Below are 27921 nucleotides of genomic sequence, written 5' to 3' on the forward strand. Positions count from 1 at the left end.
AGACTTTCTCTTGATGAATTCAGGTCAGTGGGACATAAAGTAAGTACATTTCAGTAAATAACACACCAAAAAAGCTCCAACTTGTGCTAATTGTTGGAAAATATAAAGTAATTATATCCAGTAGAGTAAGTCTTCTTTTCCCTTTAGGGGTAAATCCAGCAGATCTTCTTCCTCCATCTCACCCTATCCTTATACATCCTCTTCTGTCACACCAACCCTCTGCATGTCCTCCTTCACTCTGTGGTCTTCCTCTTTTCTTTTCTTGCCTCGCAGCACCATCTTCAGCATCCAGTGTATCCGCCCTCCCTCCTCTGCACATGTCCAAACCGTCTCGGCCTCCCCTCTCTAACTTTGTCTCCAAACTGCTCAACCTGAGCTGCTCCTCTGATTATAATCCCGTCTATTCTGGAGACTCTTAATATTTTCCAGCTCAGCGTCCTGTGTTTTTGTTAGTGTCACCATCTCCAACCAACAAATCACAGCAGGTCTCAGTGCATATCATTTGGATGAATGCATGTGCTGTGTGTCTTTTTATTATTTCACTTCATGTCCCTTAGGTTGCTGTATGTGAACATAAAACGAGTAAGATATTTCCTCCTCATCTCCTTCTGCAATAAGTCTTTGCAGTGATCACATATTTTGTTTTCTTATAGATGACTTTTTGTGCTGACAGGCGTGGAGATCAGATGCGATACCTCTGGATTGGGAGACCGGGGTGGTGGGGACCGGAGGAGTGTGCTCCAACATCAGGGTGATCACACTCCTCAGCCTCCCTGGGAAAGTCCACGCCAGGGTGCTGGAAAAGAGAGTGTGTCCATTATTTGAATCTTGGCTTCAGGAGGAACAATGTGGTTTTTGTCCCCGTCACGGAACACTGGACCAGCTCTTTACCCTCGCTGAGATACTTGAGGGTGCATGGAAGTTTGCCCAACCAGTCTACAAGTGTTTTTTGGACTTTGAAAAATGGCACTCAACTGTGTCCCTCTGACTATTCTGTGGGAGGTGCTTTTGAGAGTATTGGGGTGTCTGGCCCGTTGCTACAGACCATTCGATCCTTATTACAAGAACTTGATCCACATAGCCAGCAAAACACAGACTTATTCCTGGTGGTTGCTGGACTCTGCCAATGCTGCCCTTTGTTAATGTTCTGTTCATATTTATGGACAGAATTTCTAGGCATAGCCAAGTTGCGGAAGCCTTCCACTTCGGTAGTCTCAGAGATGATGTGGTTCTGTTGGCTTCATCAGGTGGTGGCCTCTGGGTCAGGGACGAGTTCATGCCCCAAGTGGAGGAGTTCAAGCATCTTGAGGTGAGTGTAGAGGGGAGCAGAAGATCGTCAGATGGATTGGTGCTGCAGCTGCAGTGATGCGGATGCTGTAGTCGTCTGTCGTGGTGAAGAGAGAGCTGAGTGTAAAAGCAAAGCTCTCAATTTACCGGTCAATCTACGTCTTTACCCTCACCTATGGCCACAGCTTTGGGTAGTGACTGAAAGAACGAGACTGCGAATACAAGTCGCGGAAATAAGCTTCCTCTGAAGGTTGGCTGGCTTCTCCCTTAGTGATAGGATTAGGAGTTTGGGCATCCGGGAGGGGCTCAGAGCAGAGCCACTGGTCCTCCACATCGAAAGGAGCCAGTTGAGGTGGTTCAGGCTACTGACAAGGATGCCTCCTGGATGCCTTCTAGTTGATGTGTTCCAGGCATGTCTCACCAGAAGGAGGCCCCAGGGCAGACCAGGACACACGGGAGATTATATCTCTTGGCTGGTCTGGGAATACCTTGATAAACTGGAGGAGGTGACTGGGGCCTGGGCTTCTCTGCTTAGGCTGCTGCCCCTGTGACCCGGTCCAGGATAAGCGGAAGAAGATGGATGGACTTTTTGTTTTTTGCAAATTTGGGGTGAAATAAAAAAATATAAATTAAAAGTCTGCATAGTGCTTAATACTAGTTCATTATATTCCGATTTAGCTACGGGATTGCAAAACTGCAGAAATTATTGCATTGATTAGTTTAATAAGATTATTTATTAGATTTAAAAACTCTCGCAAAAAACTGCGTTTATATTAGGTCCAGTTCTACTACAGCGCTTCAAAATGTGGTGAGTGTCGCTCTATTGGAATAAGCAGGAGAGATGGAGATTAAAATGTTAATCGTAATTTAGCAGAATAATCCCACAGTATAAAAATAAGATGAACGTTTTAGGATAAATTATAGACTGTAATGTACTCTGTCTTCCATCTGTCATCCTGGTGTCCTCTTGTCAGAGCGACAGTAAACACCTTTATTAAAGAGATTAATTCAAATATTATTCAAACTAGCCGCATCATCAGACACGCTTATGTTTTGCTCAAAAACACATTGAAAAATGATAGAAACTAAACATGTGACCTTCAGATATCAAGAGAGAAGAATTGTGCATCACCAAAAATAATATTTCAGACTCACAGAGCAGAGATAATCAGTCATGATCACTTTTGTTTGCACTCTGGGAGAGGAGCGAAGCAAAACTTCAGCGAGTGCAGGCACAGTGTCGTAAACCATTACTGAGCCGCCATTACGGATCGAAGTGTGTTTGCCTGTACACACTTCATAATGAATGCATCTCATAAATCCTCCCTAAATGATTCCTCCTTAAATGATTCCCACAGCTCAGACTGTCTGCTCAGTGGAGGGCACTCATGGATCAAACCATTAACAGGAAACCAGGCCGGGGTGACGAGCAGAGGGCAACAAGCTCAGGCCCCCAAATCATCACCCCGCCCCAACCCACCACCCACTACAATCCTAATGGAAAGCAAGCAGACAGACAATTTCTTTCAATTAGCCCAAACTGGTCAGCCCAATAAATTTTAGTTTGTTCTTTAAGACGTAAGGGCCCTGTTGCATGTCCTGCTGAAAATGAAGACTAATGGGGTATTGTGGAGCTGCTGAGTGCTTGATTTCTTGCCACTACAGCACTACTGCTCACTGTTCTTCTTCCCTTCTTCCTTCAACTAACTGGAATCAGCGCTGACCAGGCAAAACACAAATGTTTAATTCATTTATTCACGACTTGGTTTCATTTTCTGTTTTAAGTATTATTCCTGAGTAGTAAGGCGGAGTCATTCATCTTAGCTTGACAACAGCTGTGAACGTGCCCATCGTTCACCCTTGGCGTTTGCTGAAGTGGTTGCACACACTCAGCAGCCCGCCGAGTTACCCTCAAGTCACTTAAAATTGAAAATCTTCTTGGGGCTGTGAGTAGTTAAATATATTTTTCTGTCGGATGAAAGGGACAGTTTATTTAAGAGATATATTCATATTCTGTATTATATACATAAGGAAATAATTATAAGTTATTAGGTCTGCTGATGCTAATAGTCAATTATATAACCTTTTAGCTCCATACCCTTCATTATGACTTGGTCTTAGTCTAATTTTTCCCTTATTAGCTCATAGCTAATCATTAGCTTTTGCGGGTTTTTTAAATTTTATAATCTACCTTAGGATTTTATTTTGTTGTACCAATGTAAGGTGACCTCGAGGGTCTTGGAAGGCACCTATAAATAAAATGTATAATTATTAGTAGTATTACTACTACTACTACAATAACATCCTGACAAGTTCCAGCCCATTCTTCTTTGGTGACTCTCTCAAGCGCTCAAGCATGGACCTTGGTTTTCAGTTAACCTCACAGACTTTCAAGGAGGTTGGAGTCAAGGCTTTGTGGAGTCCAGTCAATAATGTTCACTTTGGTCTTGTGGATGTAGTTCTTCACTAAGAGCAAAGTATGTTTTGGGTCACTGTCATGTCGGAAGACAAAGACCAGACACAGTTTTGCTGCTGACTACTTGAGGAATTCTGCCAGAACATTTACATATCCTCCTTTTATCATGATTCCTTCCCCCTTGACGAGTGTCCCTGTTCCAGATGCACTGAAGCATCTCCCACCACCATGTTTCATTTTGGGGACACTGATTTTTTTGGGTTGTAGGCTTCTCCCTCCTCTCTCCCTTATAGGCTTCTCCCTCTTTGGCCACAGCATTTTTGTGGCCAAACAGCCCTAGTTTTGTCTCATGTGATCAAAAAGGTTCCAGAATGCATAATCTTTTTCTAGGTTGCCCTTAGCATACTTCAGTCTGACCTGAAGGTGTCTCTTCTGCAGAAGTGGAGTTTTTCTTGGTCTGCAACCTCACAGTCCATTCCTGTGCTGCGTTGATTGCTTTCTTTTCAGTACCTATCTCTGCCAGGCTTGGTCTTTGTGGCTCTCTCTGAATTTCCTGATAATATATCTAAGTCCAGTTCTTGACACTTAGACATTTTTGCATTATGGGTGCAAAAAATCTAGGTGCACAAGTTTGAATTTATTTTGGACCTTCCTTAATCCACACAGGCTCTAAAGTGTACATGAAGGCTGAATATATTCAAACTTTTAATAGGTGAATATTCTACACATGGTTTAAATTAATTTTAACTTCACAAGGTCATCTCAGAGATCCTGAGTGACTAGCTGGTAGTTTTTCTTTACCGGCATAACATGGGTTTGTTTGATGATACTGGTTTATCCAATACTCAGAACAAGTTGGGAAGGTCTTTTAGAGCCATTTCTAAACAGGATCTTTATTGTAAGTAAGTTTAGTTTTAGTGTAAGTTTTCAGATGTGTTACCTCTTTGCCAACGTCTGGAAGAAGACCCAGACTTTCACAAAGCCCAGCAAACCTCAACTCTATTTAAAATTTTTGAACAGTGGTTAAAGGTTGGGTGTCTGCCAGGAAACCAAGCAATTTAAATAACCTTTATCAATTCTGCGAGGAAGAGCGGTCAAATATCCACAACCTTGTGTGGCTTTAATATGTATGCTGTATAATCATTCAACTCTGGAAAAATAACAGTTCAAATATAAATCATTAAACGCACTGTAAACGATGCACACTAGGTCCGACCACATCTAAGCGCTTTTCAGGACTCGTTAACACTTTACTTTATCAAGGTTGCTGTTCACAACAATACTCACGACTGCAGCTTTCCAGCTCACAGCCACCCATGCACCACCACCACGAAGACCCGATGACCCAGTTCACTGGTTTTAAGCTGGTGAGGCGTGATTGGGGATGCCACTCAGGTGCAGATGCCGCTTGGGTGCATCCGCCTACCCCGCAGCCACGCCGCAGACCACACCCCGGCACAAGCACCAAATTACAATGACATCCATCAGTCATGACTGTTTACTTCGGAATATGACACACACACACACACACACACACACACACACACACACACACACACACACCTGTAAACATTAAGTAAAAGTGCTGATTAGGAATAAAATATTATATTTTTTAAATGTTGTCACTATGTTACTATACTTGACGCATGCTCAATATTCCAGGTAAATTAATCCCAGAATGTCGATTCTGTTCATCTGGATGTGGGATTGGGAGAAATGTTTCGTCCCTCATCAGCTCAGGTCAGGTGACTTCTTCAGTCTTAGCTGACTGCAGGTTTCCCCAACCTTATAAACAGGATACTTTTATAATGACTGAAAATGGCACCACTGACTAACAATGAGCTGTGAGTTTTCTTTTAATGATCGTGAAATTAATGTCCAAGAAAAAAAAAAACATGCAGTCAGAACAGAATCAGCCTTTTGAAATATGCTGTTACTACTTGTGGACCCATGGACAGTTGGCATTTCACTGTGGAATTTAAAGGCGTCAACAGGACAACTTCACCAATCAATAACATGCAAATCAATGTATAACTTTTATGTAATGTGTTTTTTGTTTGATATTCTGTCTCTCTACATTACAATGAAACTACCATAAAAACGAGACATTGCTCACTTACAAAGAAATGAACAAACTTACAAATTTACAGGGGGTCAATTATTTTCCCCCTTGTAGCAATGTTTTGTGTTGGGCCTGTAATCATTAAAAATGTTTAATGATTTATAATTACTATTTTTTATTTTTACATTTCTAATTTTCCCCCAGAAGTTCCAAATTAAAAGAAGAAAACTAATAACATATAAGAAAGTGTCCATTCCATTTGGCTATTATATAAACTATTAATTCATTTGATTTATCTATATTATAATACATATCGTTATTGGGATTTGAACCTTTGATTGCAAGCCATAGCTCTATACGCTTCTCTGCTTGGCAATCCCACGACTGACCTCTGGTGGCAGTGCTGTGCACGACAAATTCTGTTGGCTCCTGTACTTTGATCTAAGGCGAGGGGTTGTATATTTTTAATGGTATTGAAAATAATTGTTTTTTCAATTAACCTCAACTACGCTTTTTGGGGTGGTTGTAACTCATGAGGTAGAGCAGGTCATCTGCTAATCAGAGGGTTGGTGTTTGATAAACGTGTGAGGTGCAAATATTAAGTGGCATGGACATTTCTCATACACTCAAGTACAAGTAACTCAAAATTGCATTTTAATTTATCCTGCATGCATTTATCCTAAGCAAAGAAGAGAAGATGAACCAATATAAAGAAAATACCGTTAGATGCCACTTTAGAAGAATGGACATAAAAGCAATGCTGATAACAACAACAAAGAAAAATAATCTGAGGTGTGCTTTCCATCAAACACTGATGTATGGCAGATCTCCGGGCGACCGGTTGTTGATGAGGAAAGAAACAAAGTTGCTTTATCATACAAAGAAATATTAACTACAAGTAAACACGGGACAAGAAGACATTGATTTTACAATTCAAGCTTCAATCAAAGAGAATTATGGATGGCAATACTACTGTGATTTTCCTGTGCTGCTCATTAAACTTAACATCCATAGTGTACGTCTCCCTTCAGGGGATGTAGGAAAAGGATTTACTAGGTAGGTTAAATACAGTTCAATACTTCAGAAGTGAAGTCACATGACTGGGTAGACAGAGAGTGGGAGAAAGGAAGAGGAAGTAGGACAGTCAGAAAGGGAGAAAAGAAAGGAGGATTCACATAAATACAAGGACAGAGAGGAAGAGAGAGAAAGAAACTCCTTTATTATAGCCTCAACAGATAAACTATGCATCAAAGTGTAGCGTTTATTGAAAAACCATTTTTATGTGTGCTTTGAGGGCATGAAAATGAGAGCCCTATGGTTCAAACACATCAATACAACACTGCAGAAGCCGATGTATTTTCCCCCCCTTTTTCCTTTTTTTTCCCGCTTTTGCTTTTCCCCAAGATTCCCAATCAGATCTTGTGGCTCCCTGCAGGCTTTTATGCCAGCCACAAATGGTGTGACTGCCAGACTGACAAACATGCAATCAGTCAGAGTGGAGAAGGAAAAAAAAAATCCAGCCTCTCTCTCACCCAGCCTCCTATCACAAAGGCACTTTTAATAAGCCCCATGAAAAAGAGCAAGTAATCCTTTGTAATGATTTCATTAAATGCCCTCATCACACCTGGAGATAATTCCATTATGATTGTGGCAATAAAATTAGGTTTTCATCAAGACCTGCAGACAGAAGGAGGGAAAGCTATTATTCCTCTCATATTCATATATGACGTTGCCTCTAATATTATGATATTAGGCTATTTGGCAGAATTTATGACGCTTCAGTCAATCCATAATGCTAGTGGAGAGTTTTCCCCTCTGACAAAAACTAGACACACTAAAAGTGCTTTATGTTGAATCTGCAGTAGAGGAAAAAAGAAAAAAACCTTAAGTCTTATCAATCACATGAAATAGAGAAACTGCTGCATTTGTTGGTACTGCATATTTTCAACATTTTGAGAATATTTGGCAGTAAAGTCACATATCATTTCTTTTGCTTTTTCCTCCTTGTTCACCTCTGATTCAGGTGTTTTTGCCTTAACACCCTCAAAATAAGAGTTAAACACATGCTGTTGATGAAACTGCAAGCTAAAGCAAAATTTATCAAAATAAATGTTACAAACATCTTCTCTTTGGAAGTGTAAATGGAACAAGGGAAGTGAGGACACATCTGACACTTTTTCCTTCCTTTCGTTCATCGCCACATTATTGTGGTGGAGGGGTTTGTACGCCTGAGTGATCCCAGCAGCTATGTTGTCCAGGGCATTAGCCCCGGTAGGGTCTCCCATTGCAAAGTGTTTCCTGGTGAGGGGCTAGACAAAGTGGGATTCAGAAGACTCCAGTAAAGAAGAGACCAAAGAGCTGTGTTACCTGTCTGATTTCAGGGCTTTTGTTGGATCAATCCTGGCAGACGAAACTGGTTCTTTAGGCTTTGAATGTCACCTTTTTTGTTGGGGAAGGAGCCTGAAGAGCAAGTGCATACATAGATATAGTCCGATTCACCTTAACATACAGCTCAACCACTCTCCTGGAAAGAGGCTGGAGTGTATCCCACATTGTAGATACCCTAAGTAAAAGGAATAGATGGGTATATTTGTATCACCCTTGCTCTGTGTCTGTAGTTTGGGGCACAAACAAGTACCTCATCTACCCGCGCTTGTTCTGCTGGCACCAATCTGCTTCCATAAGGTGCCTGTTGTGGCAGCAACCCAAGACCCAAATGATGGACACAAGATGTGAAGGAAGCCATTAGGCTAAGGAAGTAATCTTACCAGGTACTGGCAGTAATTGAAGCAAAGACTCAGGTAAAGGTGGAGTTCAGCTTTCAGTTAGCCTTGAAGTGATTTTGGCAAACTGTCAGGTGACTCATAAGGAGCAGTCCTTCCTGCCCACACGCTATAAAGTGGGGAGTGAATGCTGCTGACCTCCACAGAAGACATAGTTAGGGGGGAAACCCAGTGACACTCTCTGACACCCTGCCTATCTGCCCTATCACTGTGGCAGAGTGATAAAGGTGGTTTAAAAGAAAAAAGGTAAGACCCCTGGGGTGGATGCCCCACCTTTGCCAAAGCTCTGAAAGCTGTGTTGCTGTTTTGTTTGACATGCCTCAGTAGCATTGTGTGGAAGGGGCAGTGAACTCCCCCTTTTCTTTTAGAAGGTCCAGAAGGCTGTCGATTGTTCTTACACAAGCTGTAAATGTTATTATGTCATCTAAATAGAAATAACACGCAACCCCCCCTATTAGAAATGTGCGATTTATTTATTTGTTATATTTTTAAATTCTTAAACACTTGATCTGTTTTTTGAGTGAGCAGAAAATCAGCATCACGAGGTGTGCACACACCAGAGCTTTTATAATCTGAGATATGAGCCGACATTCAGAGGTCTGGAGCCAGGTCAGTCCTGTGCAGGTAGAATAATTAGTCTTTTTTATTTTTTAAAAAAAATTGCTTTAAGAGCAGGATTTGTAAGCTACATAAAGATAATTAATTCAGATATGCTTTATGCAGCAGTTTCGTCTCCTAATTAATTAACTGCAAATAATAAGTTAATGATCAAGGCAATATTAAATAAATTCTACTGCTTAGAAGTATCAGACACATTAATGTTAATAAAATGAACGGTATGCAGGTATTTCAAATGCATTTTTTGGATGGATTTGGATAAACATCTAAAATCAAGAGTAAGAAAGCAAAGAAAAAGGGAGGGGGGGGGGGGGGGAGTTATTCCAAAGTGTACCAAACAGGACTTCACCATTGCCAATATTCTGTCAGCTGGCTGTGGGGAGGTAGAGTATAGTACAGTATGGGGTCTCTGCAGAACTATTATTATTACAAGGATTTTGGTACAGCAAAGAAAACGTGACAAAGGAGAAACAGTGAGGATACTGTGTGCTGTGTGGAGGAATGGGAAGCTATGTGTTTTTGGCATTCATGTCACAGCCCTTTTGAAAAATGCATCAAAGCAATTGCAGAACTCGAGGGACTCAGTTTGGGCACACAAAGTCGTGACCACCATCCAAACCTCAGTGGTAAGGATGGGGGGAGGAGGAGAGGGGTGCTGCTTATGGTTGAGGGTTTAAAATTCCTGCCGCTTAATATTAAAAACGAGCTCTCCACCATACCATGGCAACACAAATTCCCGTAATTTCTGTGGATGTGCCTCTTAAGTTCCAAGATGTGTGTACGTGTGTGCATGCACATGCCTGCTGTGCTATACAGTGTACTGAAACAATTTGTTAGTGGCAGTGGCTTGTATATTTTATGCCTCCTGAAAAACTTGGAAACAGATTGTGTTGTTTTTCATGCTTACATTCACACATGGCTATTAGCCGAAATGCCTTCTGCTTTAAGAAGAACTCTCTCTTCCACCTTCTGCTCGGAGAAATCACAAATAACGATGGCCCCAGTCTAACTATGACTTTTTTACATGTGCACTGACTGTTAGAAATTGAAATGAGATCACTCGCAGATGGATAATTCCCTGCAGATGTCGTACTCCCCACTTATCTTCTGCTTTGCAATTCTTGGCCAAGACTAAAAAGAAAAATAAGTTCATCTCTCTGTATGGTTAAAAAGAAGCAAAGATCATGCTGTTATAGTTACAGCTTCCATAAAAGTCACAAGTTGGATTTCAGTCAACATGTGGAGATAGGTCACATGTTAAAGTGACTGGAACTGAAGCCTCACTGGTTTCTTATCAATGCTGGTGTTTATCCCAAAAGATTATGATTTTTTTTTTTAGATGCAAAAAAAAAAAAAAAAAAGAATTTTTTTTTGCTTCTGGCTTTATTGGACAATAAGTGTAGATGGACAAGAAAGCATTTCGAGAGTTGAGAAAGTCGAAGATCCACTCTCTCTGGGTCGGTGCTCGAGCCTGGACCGGTGCATTCTTGCCATACAGCACACAGCCACCGCCTCACCCACTGCACTAAACCAGCACCCCAGAACAGACTGTCATTTGTCCAACAGTCAAAACTCTGAGCTGCTGATTAACTTCCCCTCAATTAATCCAAAATTTGCTCGTATTTCAGATGCAAAGTCAATTAACAGAATCCTGTTGTGTCCTGAATGTTTTGACATTCCTGTACTGTAATCGTTTTATTAACTGCTGACCAGTAAGTCCATAACAAAATTTTAATTACTGATACATACTATCCCAAAAGTATAATATCCCAACCTGAGACAAACAGCAGTGATATGAACTGGATTAAGCCTCAGTCACAAAGACCTATAGACTGGTCAACGATTGCCTGGCAACCACAGGTCATTTGGGAAAACTGTGTTTTCTCTGACTGGTTGTAAAGAGGTTTTGATAATGGCAAGGTGAAAAAAAAAGAAAAAGGTGTTGCACCAAACAGTTTGCATGGACGACATGCAAATAAAGGTGACTGTGGTAACCCAGTAACCTAGTTTTTTGGAGCAGCATTGTATGCCTCTTTGTGACCAGTGTCATACTAGCAGCTGCCTGTAACCTCCCACAACCACTCTGAAACCAGTTGCAGAATGCACATTTTTCCCCGGGATGCCAAATGACTGCTGACCGCCACCTGTTCAAACTATCATGGAGTTAGAAACACCGTAGTTCATTGCAGCACTAAAACAGAGAGACTAATTAACCCTCAAATTCACTCTAAAATTTATACATATGATTAATTTTGAATTACTGAATAACTAACTTAACAACATAGCTAGGCTCCAGCCCTCCAACCCCCGATCCCAAATTGGATAAGCAGAAGAGAAATGATGGATTTGGATAGTGGAAAGAAACAGGAGTACCAGACAATTATAGAGCAGCAGAGTCCAAACACAGTCCTAAACACTGCACCAAAGAAGAGTAAGAAAAACTACAAAATGCAGACATGCGTCCAGGTTGAACTCAAGCCGCCATCACCACACCCTACACCTCTGTTGGAAGTCTTAGCTGTTTGGCTCTGTTCTTTATGTTTACCTTGGTTTTCTTGATAATCCCACTGCAGAAACTCACAGTACTCCAACATGTTAAACTGCCACGGGGAGCTTTACACATCCATTGGTGTGCAGTATGCAGAGCTGCAGATGCACCTGTCAGGATCTGAATGTCAGTGACTTCTTACTGAACCTGAATAAAACAGAAAAAGCAAACAAAAATAATGTTAATCAAAAACAGTTTTGTGTTTTTAGAAAATATATTCAGTTGCCTGTGTTTGACATAACCAAGCTACTTTTTCAGCGTAGTAGATCCTCAAAGCCAACAAATATAGATTTTACAGGTTTTTCTGAAAGACACCCCCCCCTCCCCCCCGACAAAGAAACTGTAATCCTTAGCCCCCATAAGAAGTAATATTTGATGTGCATATTATGTTTTATCTAAGCACACAGGATTAGGTGCATGATTCTGACAGCCAAACATTCTTGGTTGATATCCAATTTAATTTCCCCAGATATGACACCGGAACATAAAGCATCTTACGGTGCACCATGTCTTTGTGTTGTTGTAGTGTGGAAAAGAACAGAAATTCTCTTTTGGGTTTCACACAACTATGTGACACTGCACCATGCTGAAAATCTAAAGTGTCAGGAATATTTACCCTTAGAAATTACAGCAGGAAAAAGTCACTGTTAATTACAATTATTCATGAGAGAGCTTTAAGGGGAAAAGAGTTGCAAAATGAAACTAGAAAGCTAAGATTATTATCACAGAGTACATTCAATGTCAATTATATGCATTAGAGAAGAGCGTCTGCCTCACTTTCCTATGTGTAAAATTCAATAGCGGCATTGCAGTACTAGAAATGGGTCAAATTTTTAAATAAACAGTGTCACAGTCAATCTCTGTTCAATAATGTGCTACAATCACAGGAGAGGAATCACTAACACAGCCATCTATTATTCGGACACTATCCTGCAGGGATCACATGTACGGGTCGCCACTTATTTGTACATGTTCAGGCTTATAGTTTGGAAAAGGCTCGCGCGTTCCCTGAACGTGTCACACTTGTGACTCATGACTGCCCTCTACACTCAGAAATGAAAGGAAAACATGTTGAAAATTTATAGGGGTTCTGAGTGTGTGCCAGGTCACCAGGTGGATTTCGAGCATGCGTCAAGTTACATGACCTTACTGCAGTATGGTGTGTATTTCTCCAAGTGTGTTTGTTTGTGAGAGGCAGAGGTGGAAAGAGCAAAGCACTGAGAAAAGTAGTGAGTTTCCAAATGTATTAAACCATGTGTAAAATGATGGGACAATTTATTACATGACAAACTTTCTTTTTTATTTGTTTTTGACATTGTAGATGTTCCACTTCAAATTTGAACAGATGCATGGCTTCATTTTTGCTCCAGGTTCATATCTAACCAGACTGATTGCACATATATACTTGTTTTAATATACATGATTCACATACATACACGGCTCGACGACAACATTATAACCATCTGGTTAATGTTGAGTAGGACCCCTTTACTCCAAAGAAGCTTAGTGTGGTGTTTTTGGTTAATCCTTTAGGCCATGGGAGTTTGTAGGCTGGGTCAGTGTCTTGGACTTTTTGCTTGGGTTCCTCCAACCATACCTAAGCTGATTGTGCGATACGGTGCAAGGCATTATCTCGCTGGGGGATTATCTGCAGTTACTGTCAGTGTGCAGCTATGCCGAAGTTTGGCGGTTTGTGGAAATGATTCATGTTTTTCACTTAACCTGTCAGTGTTTTTAATGTCGTGGCCAGCCAGCCAGTGTATATCTATATCTACTGCACATACTGCACAAAAGACAGTCTAACATCTATCTCACCACACATGGAGGAGTGGCACCTTGTGATTTGAGTGTAGTGGGTGGGTAGCCTGTAGATTTGCATCTCGGGCCTCAGTCACATGAGCAAGAACAATCAGCACCAATCTGGCAACTGCCAATCATGAGGAAAAAAAAAAAAAAAAGCACATTCCCTGACTGATAGGGATGCGATTCTTGGAGATCACAGTCCATTGCCAGGTTGCAAAGAGCGTACTGTGTTCGCCTTGCTATGGTCGCTTGGAGATTTCTCATTTAAAAAACAAACAAACAAAAAAACGTTTGCTTTCAAAGAAAAAGTTCCAACTTTCGCTTTGAAGGTAAAATTCTCCATTTCCAGTTTGTGTTGCACTTTTCACAGTCCCTACAGCTCAGTTGCTGCAGAAAAGTTGGACTCTTCCATGGAAAATACACAGGAGCTTCCATCGTCTTTCAGCAACCATTTGCCAACTGGTCAAGAAATACATATTTTTCCCTCATGATGATTGGTTGCCACATGATTACCCATACCTCTAGTCCTCTATGACTGGGACTTTAACCTTTTATTTTTGCAACAAATAGACAGCAGATGTTATGAAGAACTTTATGGATATGTGCCAGTATATTTCTCTACATAAATAAATTTTTCTTTTTGCCATTTTTCTAGAAATACAGACACAAGATTCACATCCAGCATTGTGCAGGGTCAAAACTGGAGTCAGACCCATCCCACTGTATCCATTCTTACAAAGAAAATCTCATTAAAAGCCACCCTTTCTCTTAGCTACATATCACCAGTGAGAAACATTTGGATATTGCAGTCTGCCTCTTATTATAAACACTCGGCTTGCAATCTGTTAGGGGGAACAATGGAAGAGACTGATAAGGGAGGGGGAGTATGTATTGACTTTTTCTCTCACCTCTTTCGTCTTAATGCATCTCATTTTCCCCCCCAACATCTTTTTGTTCAACACCTTTCCTTCCCCATCAACCTTCATCAATCTCTCTATCCTTGCTGGGTGAAAAATTGCACCCATTACCTTTGTCATGTGGTATACAGAAATAGCATTCTTTTCCACTGACAAGCATCAGGTAAAACAACTTAGGGTGACTCACAAGACTCCAGGACGAAAGCACAAGAGCATAAATCAATCCCAGATATTTCACAACTTTGATGCAGTAAACATGTTAAAAGTTCAGGAAATGGGGGCAAATTATGCAGCGTCCAAGCCGAGCCGTGACACGTGGATGGAAGGATCTGTTATCCTTGTTTCTTTTAGATGCACTGATACAGAATTTCAGGATGAATTAAAACTATAATAACAACATCTGTATTCTTCCTCCAACCAGGTTCCAACTCTCATTCTGTTCTTGAGTTAATGAATAATGAACAGAAAAATGTTTTTGAATAGTGTGTTACAGTGTTCTTGACCTTTAACCACCAAATTATCATCAGGCCAGCCTTGAGTCCAAGTGGATGTTTGTCTCAAACATAATATAAATAAGAAAGAAAATCAGGATGGCTTTGAGGTCTCAGTTACCCTGACCCATGTCCACCACAAATCTACATTTGAAGAAATTCCCCTCAAGATAAATCACATTCACATAGATGAATGGGTGAAAAGACAGGTGAACAACCCTGTGGCTGGTGAAGTACGGCAGCTATAATATTTATCCTATAGGTTAATTAAAAGAGTTTTCCAATGCTCAGAAAACCTTCAATGCTGCAAGCATTCAGCTAATTCTGAGACAAAGGGCCCATCGAGCTCAATTTGAGTACTTGGACTTGAGTAAGAAAAATAAATAAATAATGGGGTGGTTTCCCAGACTGGTGTTAAATCAGAAGCCACTTAAACCAGCTTTCTTAGTTGTGGCTTGAAGTAGTATCATAAGAGGGCTGGACCAGTAAAGCTGCCCTTTCTGTCAGTATAAAGACATTTAACTAAACATTTAATTCCTGAGATATTTTAATATCAGAAAAAGAAGAAAAAAAGAATTTAAACAGAAAGTCTCAGTTTCTCTACAATGCAGGCCGATTCCGGCCCCCAGGCCTTATGTTTGACATCCGTTACCTAGACTTAACCTAGTCCTGGATTATTTAAACAGATTTCCTGAAGACAAATTGGAGCTACTCCAGGACTAAATTAAACCTCCAGGAGTTAAGTTTAATTTTAGATTAACGTCATTTGTCAAAGAAGATCAATGAGTTACTTGCACTATATTAATGACGATCAGTGAGCATCACCAGCCAGACAAATTCTTCCTGACATTTTTATGCAATTTGATTAAATGAGTTCTTATTCGTTAAAGATGCTGCATTGTCATTATCACAACAGCTGTTTTACCATCAGCAGTGTGGATGCCAAGCTCCCGCGGCAGCAGTCTGATAATCCAGATGTATTAATGAGTTGCATACAGAGATGATTTTGTAGAATTAGTTAAAAGTAGAACATATTTCATATCAGATGACACAGGAGCAACTGAAAGTTTGCATTTTCTTTTTCTATTTTCAAAGTTGAAAGTTTTCATATACTTAGTGTAAGTGCGTATGATGCCTGATCTGATCATCATCGTCATCATCTGTTATGTTCTTCAAGGCTGCTGATTCTCTTTCCTTATTTGTAGGTCCTTCATCAGTTTTAGACTGTTCATGAATCAGCAGCAGTTTTTTTTAATTCATTGTTATATTCTTCCTCAACATATGTGCAGGACCTCTACTATCATGCCATCTCAGCGATTTCACAAAAAAGTAACAAGATGAAGCCAACAAATGTTACCTGAAATCAATGAATTCTTCCCATAGATTCTATAGATTTCTACAGTTTTTTCAGAGCAGAGCTTATCCGGTGCCATCGTTTTCATTGCCTTTACTGTTCCAAACGGTTTTAAGCTTTTAGAGTGTAACTCTGTCCAACCTCAGTCCAGCTCATTCAGATTAGCACAGGTGGTTTTAAGTCCAAGACTCCGTAGTCCAGGTTTTAGTAATCAGCAATTAACCTGTGTTTGGGAAAGCTACCTTTTAGGCCTGAATGAACTAATGTGTATCCAGGCCTACTGTTAACATCTGAACAAAAACTCATGCTTGTCCTTTCAATTCTGTGTTGACCAGAAATACTATTTCAAAATAAATCATCTGGCAATTATGAATGTTTCTATCAAATTTCACCGAAATCAAAAAATTAATTATCCGGACATCTCAAACCAACCTCATGAGGGTGGTCTAAGTTAGAACTGATATAAAACAGTGCTGAGATGCTTCTTTATGTAGCATAGTGGTAGATCCACTGACCAACATATTAGTCTGGCATTACAATAATGACACTAATGTGGCTTAAAATGCAACCACTTTGCTGTATCGCATGATAAATAGCACCTTAAGTAGGTAATTGCAATGACCTGTACATTTTGCAGTGCACAGCATTTTGATGTTAATTAAATTAGGTCGGAAAATGCTGTTAAGAAACCTGTAAGGTCTGCAAGTGCTGCATCGCCGACTAATCAATTGCCATTATCATGTCCGGGACAAAGGTCTCGACCCGAGGGACGTGTTGGATTCTGCCGTTTCTTCTCTCCTCTTCGCACAGAACAAGGTGCTCTGCAAAAGCAGCACAATTTTATGGCCACCGAGGGATGATTTTACAGTTTAAGAGTAACGGCTACCCATAAAAATAGTGGCTCATCGTTTCAGAAATGACAATACATTGTGAAACTAGCCAGCACAATGGCTGTATTGTTGGTGTGCTGTCTAAACATGAATCTATTATAGCAACACTACTGCTGCACCTTCAGGAGGAAATGTCTGGGTAAATGTCTCTATCTGCAGTGTTCAGAATCTGCAGTTTTGTTGTTGTACAACAAAACACTTTAGGACACAGAGTACTCAGTGAGCCTCAGTGGAAACATACAGTGTCCTCAACAGATGTCATTATGTGGATTAGGACTGTCTCTCCCGCTCTGCTCCCCTCCTCCCACTCGCCTCTGACCCTCTCATTTATCCAACACGAGGGCGGGTGGGGGGGTGGAGAGACGGGATAGACTGGCAACAGGTTTCGCCACACTGGCCAACATACTGTACTTAAGCTAGCAAGCACCTCTTTGTAATAATCTGCAGAGATAGAGAGTCTCTTATATGGATATCTTCATCAGCCTTTAACTGTCTTTTTTTTTGGTGGATTTGTTTGTGGAAGACTTATAAAGATGATTAAAACCATGTTTCAACATGCGAAGAAACATCCAGGGGTAGGTTCCGTCATTCATTTATCTTTTATATAGTCAGAGATTTATAAACAAGGCCTAAACAGCTGACTGTAATTTTAGACTGGTGTTTGCTAACAGTTGCACTTCTAAACTGCAAGTCACTGAAAAAGAGACACAAAACTGAAAACATGACAGTGAAGAATGATAGAAGAAGATACATTTGAAGCCAACCGTGTAAATGGCATGAATAATGTGCAACACTGCCTCGACGCCGCTGAGAGCAATATGTTACTGTGCAGCTTAAAGCGTGGCACTAGAATACCAATTTGCAACTACAACTTATGTCTTAAAAATGCAGTAAAATACTGTCTACAAGACATACTAATGTTATTAATTAGTAACTGAGTCCCTTTCAATTTCACAATGACAGCTCAGAGATTACAGAAAGCTTCAGAAAACTAATAAGTGGACCTTAAAGTCTGGATTCTTTTGTTACAACAATTATAACTCCTTTCCTGATCAACTTGTTTGAAACAAGTACTGTGGCAGTGTATAATTACGCTGGCATCTTAATTTGCTTTACCAACATAATAAAATGAAAGCAGAAGAAAGACACAGAAGCTGTCTTTTTTTCTGCTTCAAAGCTGTGCTGGGCTGACCCAAATTTGAGGATTGACGTTGTTGGCTTGGCAGTGCACCAGAAAAGTAATAAGGGCAGCGTCAGTATCGAACCCCAGCGAGCATAAAACATTTCCTATATCGGTCAGGCTGATGGTGAAAGGTGAAACCCTCTGCTGCGTGGCTCGACATGAAGAGATCAGCACCCGGGGATTGGACAGCTCCCGGCACACGACAGTCTTCATTATTTTCTTGGTGTTTGTTTGAGTGTCAGCGATCAAAGCTGACCTGCTTTGTTTGTGTTTATATGTGCTGCTGCTTCAGTGATGATCTAAGCGAGGCATCTGCAGTAAGATACAGTGTGTGTGCAGCGCACAGCGTGAACCTTTTTTCAAGGTTATGCCAAGTTCATCAAGATCTTACTTGGAGAAAAAGCAAACAAAAAACATGCAGCGTGGGCACACTGTGCAGTACACGAGTAAGACAACATGTGCTAGATACACAAGGAAAAAGTCTGTTTTAGTTGATGAAAACTGACTACAATCCTACTGACGCTCAGTTGTGATTAAAAAAAACAAAACTGGAAATACTCACTGGTTTCAGCTCGTTAGCTTACAAATGCAAATCAGCATCTTTAGGTTTCAGGCTATTGATGATCAAACAAGAAATATGGAGATAATTAAGATGAAACACATTTGACAACGTGTTGACAAGGATAATAAAGAAAGGTGAGAAATCATTTAATCTTAATTGATAACGCATGCAGACGACTAGTTTCATGTTAGTGCATAATTTCTTAATTATTATGATATTTGGTTAATTGGCACCTTGGATTCTGGGTGATATTTAACATGAATTAAGACAAAATATTAATAACACAAGCAGGAAAATAATCTGCAGATTACCATTTGTATTAACTAACTGCTGGCTGCAAAACTATTCAAACTTCATTTTGACACATGGACATGAGGACCAAAAGTCTATAAAATGCTCTGAATGAAAACGAGAGCGTAGCCACGGTGATGTCACTCCTGATTTTGAATGACACCAATACTGTTAAACTATAAAGGCAGCTTATGTAGGGGAGAGCAGTGTGTCATGATTTATGAGAGGAATCATCATCAATTTGCAAATGCTGAACACACTTTAATGACCACTAAATCACTGTGAATTTTGCTTTCCGCAATAATTAGTTGATACAACAAAACACATCTTTCAGCTTTTCAAACTTTTTTTTGGGAGACCTGTAATTTTAATGTGGCTGTCTTCTGTTCTTTAAATGTTCTATAGGCTGTAAACAAAATAGGCGTGACAGTCAACACAAAATATATTTTTTGTGACATTTTTCATAGTACATAGGTATAGTTTTTCCATTTCAAAAAGATTTATTTCTTACAGTTCTGTGAGATACATACTGGACTTGCAGGATAGAAAGAAAGTATCAATATGATACCGGCTGCCGGCTTTGGTATCAATTCTACTGATATTTGGATTTAAAACTTAAAACTAGTACCTGAAACCATGAAAGTCTTTACTGAGATCACAAATCGAGTCAGCACTGGATTCGTTTTCTCAGACTTTTATACAACGGCACTTCATTTTGAAACCAGAACTGTCAAATCCTGCTAACTAAAGCCCTTTTAAAGGAACTTCTGCAATAACTTCCCAAGTCTATCTATCATATAGTCTATGCTTTAAAGTAGAAAATATCAAAGTTTTATCATCACCAGACTTTCTCCTAATCAACAACAAGGCAAGTGGCAACGCAATCAGAGAGAAGACAGATGTCGAGATACAGCTGAGCAGAGACATCCTTCAGTTCAACCTGATCAAACTGTCATCTCTCTACAGCTTGACTAGATCTGTGTGGGCTGCGAACAGCTGTTCGCCAGTGGTGTGACTCTCCCTCTCCATCTTGTATACACAGTATCACACAGTAATATTAGGAAAGTTATGCCTATGTAGTGCTGATAAATAGATGCGCCATGGTGAAGGGATTGTCACACCTAAGCTTTGGGTGTTTAGGATGACATCACATTTCCTCCCCCTTCCCCTTAATGTACTTTTTAAAATGTTTAAATCCCATCATCATCACCTCTCAGGATATCAGATAAATGTGTCTGCATAAACACATTCATGACTGTGCGTCTGAGAGCACCCACTGGGTGTGTAAGCTCATTTTTGTGCACATTTGTGTGAGTGTATGCGTTAGGTGTGCCTCCGCCTCAGTGTGTGTTTGTGTTTCTGTCACTCACTGTGACAGGTATAGCGTTATAGGAGGAGAGGCTGGCACACAGAGACGCGGCAGCTCTCTCTTCCACTGCGTCCTTGCCCGTTCAACCCAGGCTGACAGTGAGCTGCCTCACACATGGCCTGGGTCTCATGCATATGGAGGAGGGCAGGGAGAGGGAAAACAGGAATAACAACTACCAGTATATGTGTGTGTATTTCACACGGGCGTATGTTCATGGTACATATCACAGCCAACCACTTGATGGAATGTGTTTGTTTACCACCTTCTGTCTCTGTGCTCTGGGACTAATGCAACCCTCCTCTCCTCTACTGTCCTTTCCTCAGTTAATCCCTCAATTTTTCTTCATGACTCTGGGCATCACAGGGGCCTCTCTCTACCTGATCCGTCTGGCAAGAGGGCCGCATGTCACGTAAGTTTTCATATTGTTTGTCTGCACACCGTAGGATTCTTCCACTTTGCTATTGCTAGTGTGAGTTTACAGGTTTTGAAACGTTGGCTGATTAAAGCTTGATATCAAACTGCCTGGACGGTTTGGTTTCAATAGCTGGTCCCAGTTTTGATCTGGGTCTCTGCTGACATGACATACTCTATTTTAAAACATAAAATCAGAAAGATTTGGAGTCAGCAAGTGGATGGAATACATAAAACGCTATCACCTCTGAACCCCAATGTCACTTGTATAGATGTGTTAATTTCTAAAGTAAAAAGAACCAAATGTAACCCCTGCTTCTCTTTAAATGTTAATTCGCTACTACTTTCTGCTGCTGAACTCTCTTAAAGTCATTATGGATTTGGTAAGACCCCTAAAAAGTTCGAGAATAATTCAGTCAGCTAAGTATTCAAAAATTGGTAAAAATTGTGGCGATAACAACAAAGAGGTTCTTAACCACCAAGGATCTGAAAATTAGGTCCAAATTACTGCGACATAGTCAGACAGTCAGAGTCCATCTTCTACCAAAGCCAATGTTCCATATCACAATTTGAAATAAAGTGATAAAAGATCAGAAACAACATTTTTTCAGTTTTCAGTTTTACTTGTCATATGCAAGTTAGCACAGGGTCAACATCGCAATGAAATGTATTTGACGAGCAGAAGACAGTCACTCAGCAGAATGGTACAGTAGAAGAAAAAAACCAGGTACCATCTTTGCCCATGCTTCTCCAAATTTCATGACAATCAATTCAGTAGCTGAAATTTACTCCCGTCTCAGCTACTTGTTGAAGCCAAACTACGATTGACAATGTCTTCATGCTTTTAATTTTCACAGTCCAAAATCTGATAAATCCCACATGATCATTACAAAAATCAGTGTCTGAAGGGTAGACAAATAAAACAAATAATTTGTGTCACAGAGGAAACACTCCACAGCTGGAAGGAATAGTGGATTAAAATACCAGGATCAGAGTCATCTTCAATCCTGATGAAGGACACAAGCCATCTGTTGGTCAAGTAAAACAGTTGTTCTACATACGACCAGTGTTGTTGGAGTTTTGACTTTTCCAACTAGTCACCATCAGCTTGCAACCATTGGAGAGCTGGTCAAACTTGGAATTACTTTGGTTTTAACAACTATGAAACCTGTAGGCCAACAGACCTAAAGAGCCCCTCCTCATGCAGCCTCTAAATTAACAAAGTTCAAAGACCAGAGTTCTTATTCTTTCACTTAGTCACAGCCACAAAAGACCCAAATTCAACTCTAACTGCCCAGTTCCTTCTAACATGAGTCTTAGACAATTAAAGTTCATGACACAACATGGCCTATTAAACAAAACAGAAGTTCTCACTTCAGCATCATTAAAATCCAGCCACACATGTTTAAACATGCTATCCATGCAAGTTTAAAGTATCTTAGAACTTGAAGTGATTGAACAAAATTGTCTGAAATTACCTTAATCAAGACTACAAACTCTCTCAGCTGAATACAAAGGAGCATTTGCTAAAAAGCAAGTTCTTAAGCAGCGACTTTGTATGGTTAATGCCTATTTTCTGGATGGCTTGTGTTTATTTCCAACTTTAAAAACCAAAAGGATATTTTGCCGAGTGGTGCTGAAAACACAGAACTGTAAGTATGCACTGATTTCAATACGAGTATCAAAACAAGGCGTAAACACTAAGAATAAGACAATTTAATCAGGTAGCAGCATTAAACTGTCATGTTTTAGAACTGCACTAACCGCACTGAACTCGGTGACCGCTCACATACAGTAAATGTTCACTGCTCGTGTCCTACTTTGAGCTACACAAACCCACTTGTTCTGAGGGTCAGCCATAAAGCCTGACCTCATCACCAGCTGCAGACACTACTGTTGGTGGTAATGGAAAGCGAGGAGGGGAGATATGCTTTCTCTGCCATCGGTCTCTCTGTCTCTTTGTTTGTGCTTTGGCGGTGTGACGTGTTGCCGGAGGGGAGGAGGAGGAGGGATGGACAGTCACAGAGGAGTGCTGTGAAATCCAGACTTTGGTTAATGAACAGAGGAGAACTGCCAAGTCACTGGGATGAGTTCACCTTATCTCATAATCACTCTCTCTTCTCCCCCCAACTTCTGTCTCCATTCGGCATCCACATATTTATCTTCTTTTGTCTCCGTCCTTCTGTTGCTCTGTCTTTCTTTCCCTTGTTATTTGTTGCATCGTGGTCTGTTACCCTTGTTTAAGTCTTTTTCTCTTTACCTGCCTTGCTTTATGCTTATGTTCTGTCTTTTTTCTCCTTTGTCCTGCTCCTCTTTATCCTGCATGCCATGAATCTCTGCACATTTGCAGCCTCTGGGATAAGAACAACAACCCGGAGCCCTGGAGCAAGCTCGACCCAACCTACCAATACAAGGTGACTATAATCCCATCACACACCAAGACCACATTTGCACCAATCATGCCAGAATAGTAATCTAGACAAGAATGGCATTGTTTCACTCATTCACTGAAAATCTCACATTTATCATCAGCTTAAAAATGACCAAAATAGATTCTGACAAATCAGTTCTGGCAAAATGTCAAATACATGACGCTGCTTCCTGGCTTTCTTCACATCTGCTCAAACAAAGGAAAACAAAGTGTCTCTCAAAAACAAATTAAAGCAGATGGAACCAGGAGCTTTTAGTGGTTGGTAATAATTTGCCTTACCTCTGAACAAGGCCAGAGCTCTAAACAAACTAAAGAAAATATAAACAAAACTGACCCAAAATAAAGCAGAAAAACAGCCACTTGACAGGACCCACTAAAGAACATTTGGATGATATTTTTCAGAGAAAAAGAGTGTTTTCTTGGGGCTTGAAGGCTGCGTTGCACGCTAGTGGAATGAAAGTCCCTGCAGACAAAAGGTCAGGGCATGGCATGTTTAATTCTCGATAGGAAGGCAAAGGTCTCGCATCGAAATTCTACTGAAGTCCAAACAATGATCATAATGAGGAGGGTGAAGTGAGAAGGGATGAGGGGGGAGGTGAGGGTTTTAGTGGCAGACCAATCAAGAAAAATACATGTGGAGAAAATAATCACTGCCAGTGATTTCACGGCTGGAGGTCTGAGAAGCGTGCAGGACACACACATGCACTCGCACAGTATTTATTATCCATGGCATATGCAAACTAAGGGTCGACCGATTAGTTTTATCAGGGCCAACGCCAGTAGCAGTTAATAATCCAGAGAATGATAACTGATATTTGGAATTTAAATCAATTTGCAGTGAATGAACATTTCGGTGTTCGGTGAACAACACAAAATTTTATTGGTATTTACAGTAAAAACTGCAAACTTTTTTTATTCTGGACGAAGTTGTTAAGAATGGATTATGTTGCCAAAACTGTTTATTTTATCTGAGGAAAAGGTCTCGCTGCAAAGTCTATTTTATAGTTTTCTTATACTACATTAGCCACGTTTGCCAGATCATGCAGAGACAAAAAGGCAGTGCAGGATGTGTATGAGCAAAGAAAGATGGTGGTGAGATATGTGGTAGTGACAGATGGCTTCACATCAGGAATTAGGGGGTGGGATTACATCAGGTACTGGCTCTTAGCTAATTTTTGTTTGCAGTGGTGATGGACAGGTTGACAGATGAGGTCAGGTCAGAGTTCCCATGAACTATGATGTTTAAAGATGACCTCATGATTGTAGTGAGGGTAGGGAGCAGCTGGAAGAGAGTCTGGAGACATGAAGGTATGCGCTGGAAACAAGAGGAATTAAAGTCAGAAGATGCAAGATAGAATATGTGTGAGAATGAGAAGGAAACAGGTGTAACACTGAAAATGCAAGGAGCAGAGGTAGTGAAGGTGCATGAGTTTAAATACCTGTGGTCAACCATCCAAAGCAAAGGACAGCAGATGAGAGGTGAAGAAGAGAGTGCAGATGGGGTGGAGTGGGTGAAGAAGAGCATAAGGCTGGGATTTGGTACAGAAGGACAGCAGAAGTGAAAGGCAAGGTTTGGCGATGGAGATGGAGGAACTAACAAAGAGACAGGAGACCAAACTGGAGATGGGAGGTTTGACAAGATTAGGTGTGAGCACATCAGAAGGACAGGATGAGTGGTTTGGAGACAAAAATTACAGAGGCAAGGCTGAGATGGTTTGATCATGCGGAGCGGTGATGGTGGGTATATTAGACAAAGGATACTGAAGACGGAGCTTCGAGTCAGGAGAAAAAGAAAGACCACAGAGAAGATTGAAGATCCATGGATGTAATGAAGAGCAGAGGATTGGTGTGACAGAGGAGGATGCTAAAGATGTTGTGAGATGGAGGCAGATGCTTCACTGTAGCAAACCCTAAAGGAAGCAGTCGAAAGTAGAAGAAAAATCCAAGCAACAATGACAGCGTTGGGGTGCATGTAGCCCATGAACGAAAGTCAAGGGAGTTTCACACCCTTAATTTAAAAAAAATAAAATAAAAACAAACATATCCGCTTCTGATCACTCACCAGAACTGCTTCACAGAGCTTATCTTGCATAGTTCCCATTTCTGTATAGCTGTATATCTCAGATTTCTGTAAAGTTATTTATTTATAAATACAGAATATTTATTTCATATTCTGTATAGTTTTTCATATTTATATCCTGTTCATAGCCTGTACATAGCTTGTACTCACTACAGCCTGTACATACTTATAGTTATAGAATATTCACAACATACTTCATACCGTGTATATTATAACATAATAGACCCATTTCTGTAATATACTTACATAACTATATTATTGCTAATATATATTGTAATATATCTATATCACTAAAGCACTTCTGGATGGATGCAAACTGCATTTCGTTGCCCTGTACCTGTGCATGTGCAATGACAATAAAGTTGAATTCTATTCTATTCTATTATCTGTGACGTAACCTGCAGTGCTCATTGGTTACACAGCACTCTGATTGGACAGTGGAATGGAGAGACATGTTTCTCAAGAGCACAGATTGGCTGTGATATACCCACCTCTCAAAGAACCATGCCTTTAAGTTGATTTACTTTATGTGGAACTCGGCCTCAAAACTTAAAGAAAAATGATTTGGCCAGGGCAATAATCTGCCAACCCCTACAGCAAACTGTTGTCCTAAAAGCATCAGTGGGATGAAAATATAAGAAAAAAAAATAGACAGAGGTCACAGTACATGGTAGTGTTTGTTTATACTAGAGGGTGAGAAGTTCTAGGCTTTTTTTGGTTTTTATATTCCCCTCTGTTTTTGTAAAATGCTATCCTAAAGACGACACTGATGAATTTAATTTAAGCAAAACAGATTTAAATGTATTCCTCCTTCCTTCCGCAGTTTGTGGCCATCAACACAGACTACAAGAACCTGAAAAAAGAGGGACCTGACTTCTAAAAGGTCCTCCAGGCAACTCCAGGGGCACCAAGTTTAGCAGGACCTCCTGCTGTTATCTCACTGATGTGAAACTTCTTTCTGATGCTCTCTAATATACACTGTGAACAAAAATAAATAAAGATCACATGAGACAGATGACTGGATTTTTAGTGTTGTCATAAAAAGTGTTGGTTTATCCAACTGACATACACAGCATTAAAAAAAATCTTTCAGTGGACTCTAAATATAAACATTAAGTTTTTTATTCTTAAACGGCTTAAATAATAAGCACGAATCAATCTGTGATAGTTTTATCATTTTTCTTTCTTGTAAGGGCACTTTAACTAGGAGGTCAAAGGTCAGGGTCTTACTCTGAAATTCATCTCTGAGGCTGGAAGTGATCCAGCCTATTTTCTCAAAGCTGCACATATCACACATTTGCAATGTTGATATGTGCAGCTTCATGACTTCTCACCCTACTCTGCATTACAACATAAACATGCTTGAGACATAAACAATTAAGCAAGTGTGTGTTTCATGCCTTCTAACCTTTCTAACACACTAACTTAATGATGTGATATAAAGTAAAGTAACATAATGCCAAGCTGTTATCTTCTTTTTTACCAAGTGCTTTGCATCATGCTTATTGTGTTTATGCAGATGTATTTCACATCATGAAATGGAATAACACACCAAAAAACACAGGATCAGCAACTTCCTACTACTTAAAACACACACACGCAAATAACAATAGGGAGCTTCTGTCAAACAAAGACCTTATGATGGCAACAAGAATTATTTATAATAATAATAAAAATAATAATAATAAACAGATGAGCAATTTACACTTTATTATGCACCAGGGTTTCATAGATGAGAAACAATGGAGCCAAAAGTAGATGGAAAAAACAAGAAACAGTGGACATGAGCGCCCTAAACCTGCATTCTTTCTAGTGGCCAGCAGGAGGAGAGGTCCGGGGTTAGTTATTTAGTTATTAAGCAGAAGATTTTAAGAACAGCATCCGCATATAGGAAAAATTTAACACAGAATTCCACTCACGCTGTTGGTGTTAATTAAACGGTTTGTAAAATTGTTACATACACTATAAGCTTCTAATATTTGTAGCTGACTTTTCTATTGAACTTTTTCATATTCTATAAAAACAAAAAAACAAAAAAACAACAACCTCCAGACAAAAAATAATATTAGGCTCATCACCTCACAAATCTGCGGCTGATTGGATGAGTAAGCCACACATGGACACATGCTGAGAAATGAACTTGCAGATAAAGAGGACAGAAATAGAATCAATCATGAGAGACTAATGTTTGTGTGGGTTACTGAGCTCTTAAACCAAGTTTCTGTCCCAGAAAGATGCCGTCCAAAGACACAAAACTGTTTGATCACTGCGTGTCTTTTAAAGACCAAAACCACATTTTTTTTCAAGGTATGGAGCAGGAAAAGGACACTCAGAAGCATTCGTTTCTACAAATATGTCTCCTGCTGGCACAATTCTCCCCTCTTGGAGAGTTCATTGAATGATGAATGTTGTGTGTCTGTGTGAG

The 27921-nt window shown here is 40.1% G+C and overlaps 1 protein-coding gene across 1 annotated transcript; it reads left to right on the forward strand.

Moving 5' to 3' along the window:
* Positions 1-17526: 17526 nt before the first annotated feature.
* LOC147331501 (cytochrome c oxidase subunit FA4-like) lies at positions 17527-26511 on the forward strand. The gene is made up of 4 exons (XM_086293873.1): positions 17527-17744; positions 20898-20983; positions 23336-23399; positions 26320-26511. The coding sequence occupies exons 1-4, from the start codon at positions 17703-17705 to the stop codon at positions 26374-26376; spliced, it is 249 nt and encodes an 82-aa protein (XP_086149999.1). The 5' UTR covers positions 17527-17702; the 3' UTR covers positions 26377-26511.
* Positions 26512-27921: the final 1410 nt, after the last annotated feature.

The sequence above is a fragment of the Aulonocara sp. 'chitande type north' Nkhata Bay genome, linkage group LG5 (genome assembly GCF_057382095.1).
Source record: "Aulonocara sp. 'chitande type north' Nkhata Bay isolate Kocher_YH1m ecotype deep benthic linkage group LG5, A_spYH_male_GT1.1, whole genome shotgun sequence".
In the NCBI taxonomy this organism is placed as follows: Eukaryota; Metazoa; Chordata; class Actinopteri; order Cichliformes; family Cichlidae; genus Aulonocara; species Aulonocara sp. 'chitande type north' Nkhata Bay.

Bases quoted from the DNA above. Each gene is read 5' to 3' on its own strand.
- LOC147331501 (XM_086293873.1), top strand. From the start codon at position 17,703: ATGATTAAAACCATGTTTCAACATGCGAAGAAACATCCAGGG. The intron at 20,984-23,335 runs GTAAGTTTTCAT...GCACATTTGCAG, and splicing joins GCAAGAGGGCCGCATGTCAC to CCTCTGGGATAAGAACAACA. The intron at 23,400-26,319 runs GTGACTATAATC...TTCCTTCCGCAG, and splicing joins ACCCAACCTACCAATACAAG to TTTGTGGCCATCAACACAGA.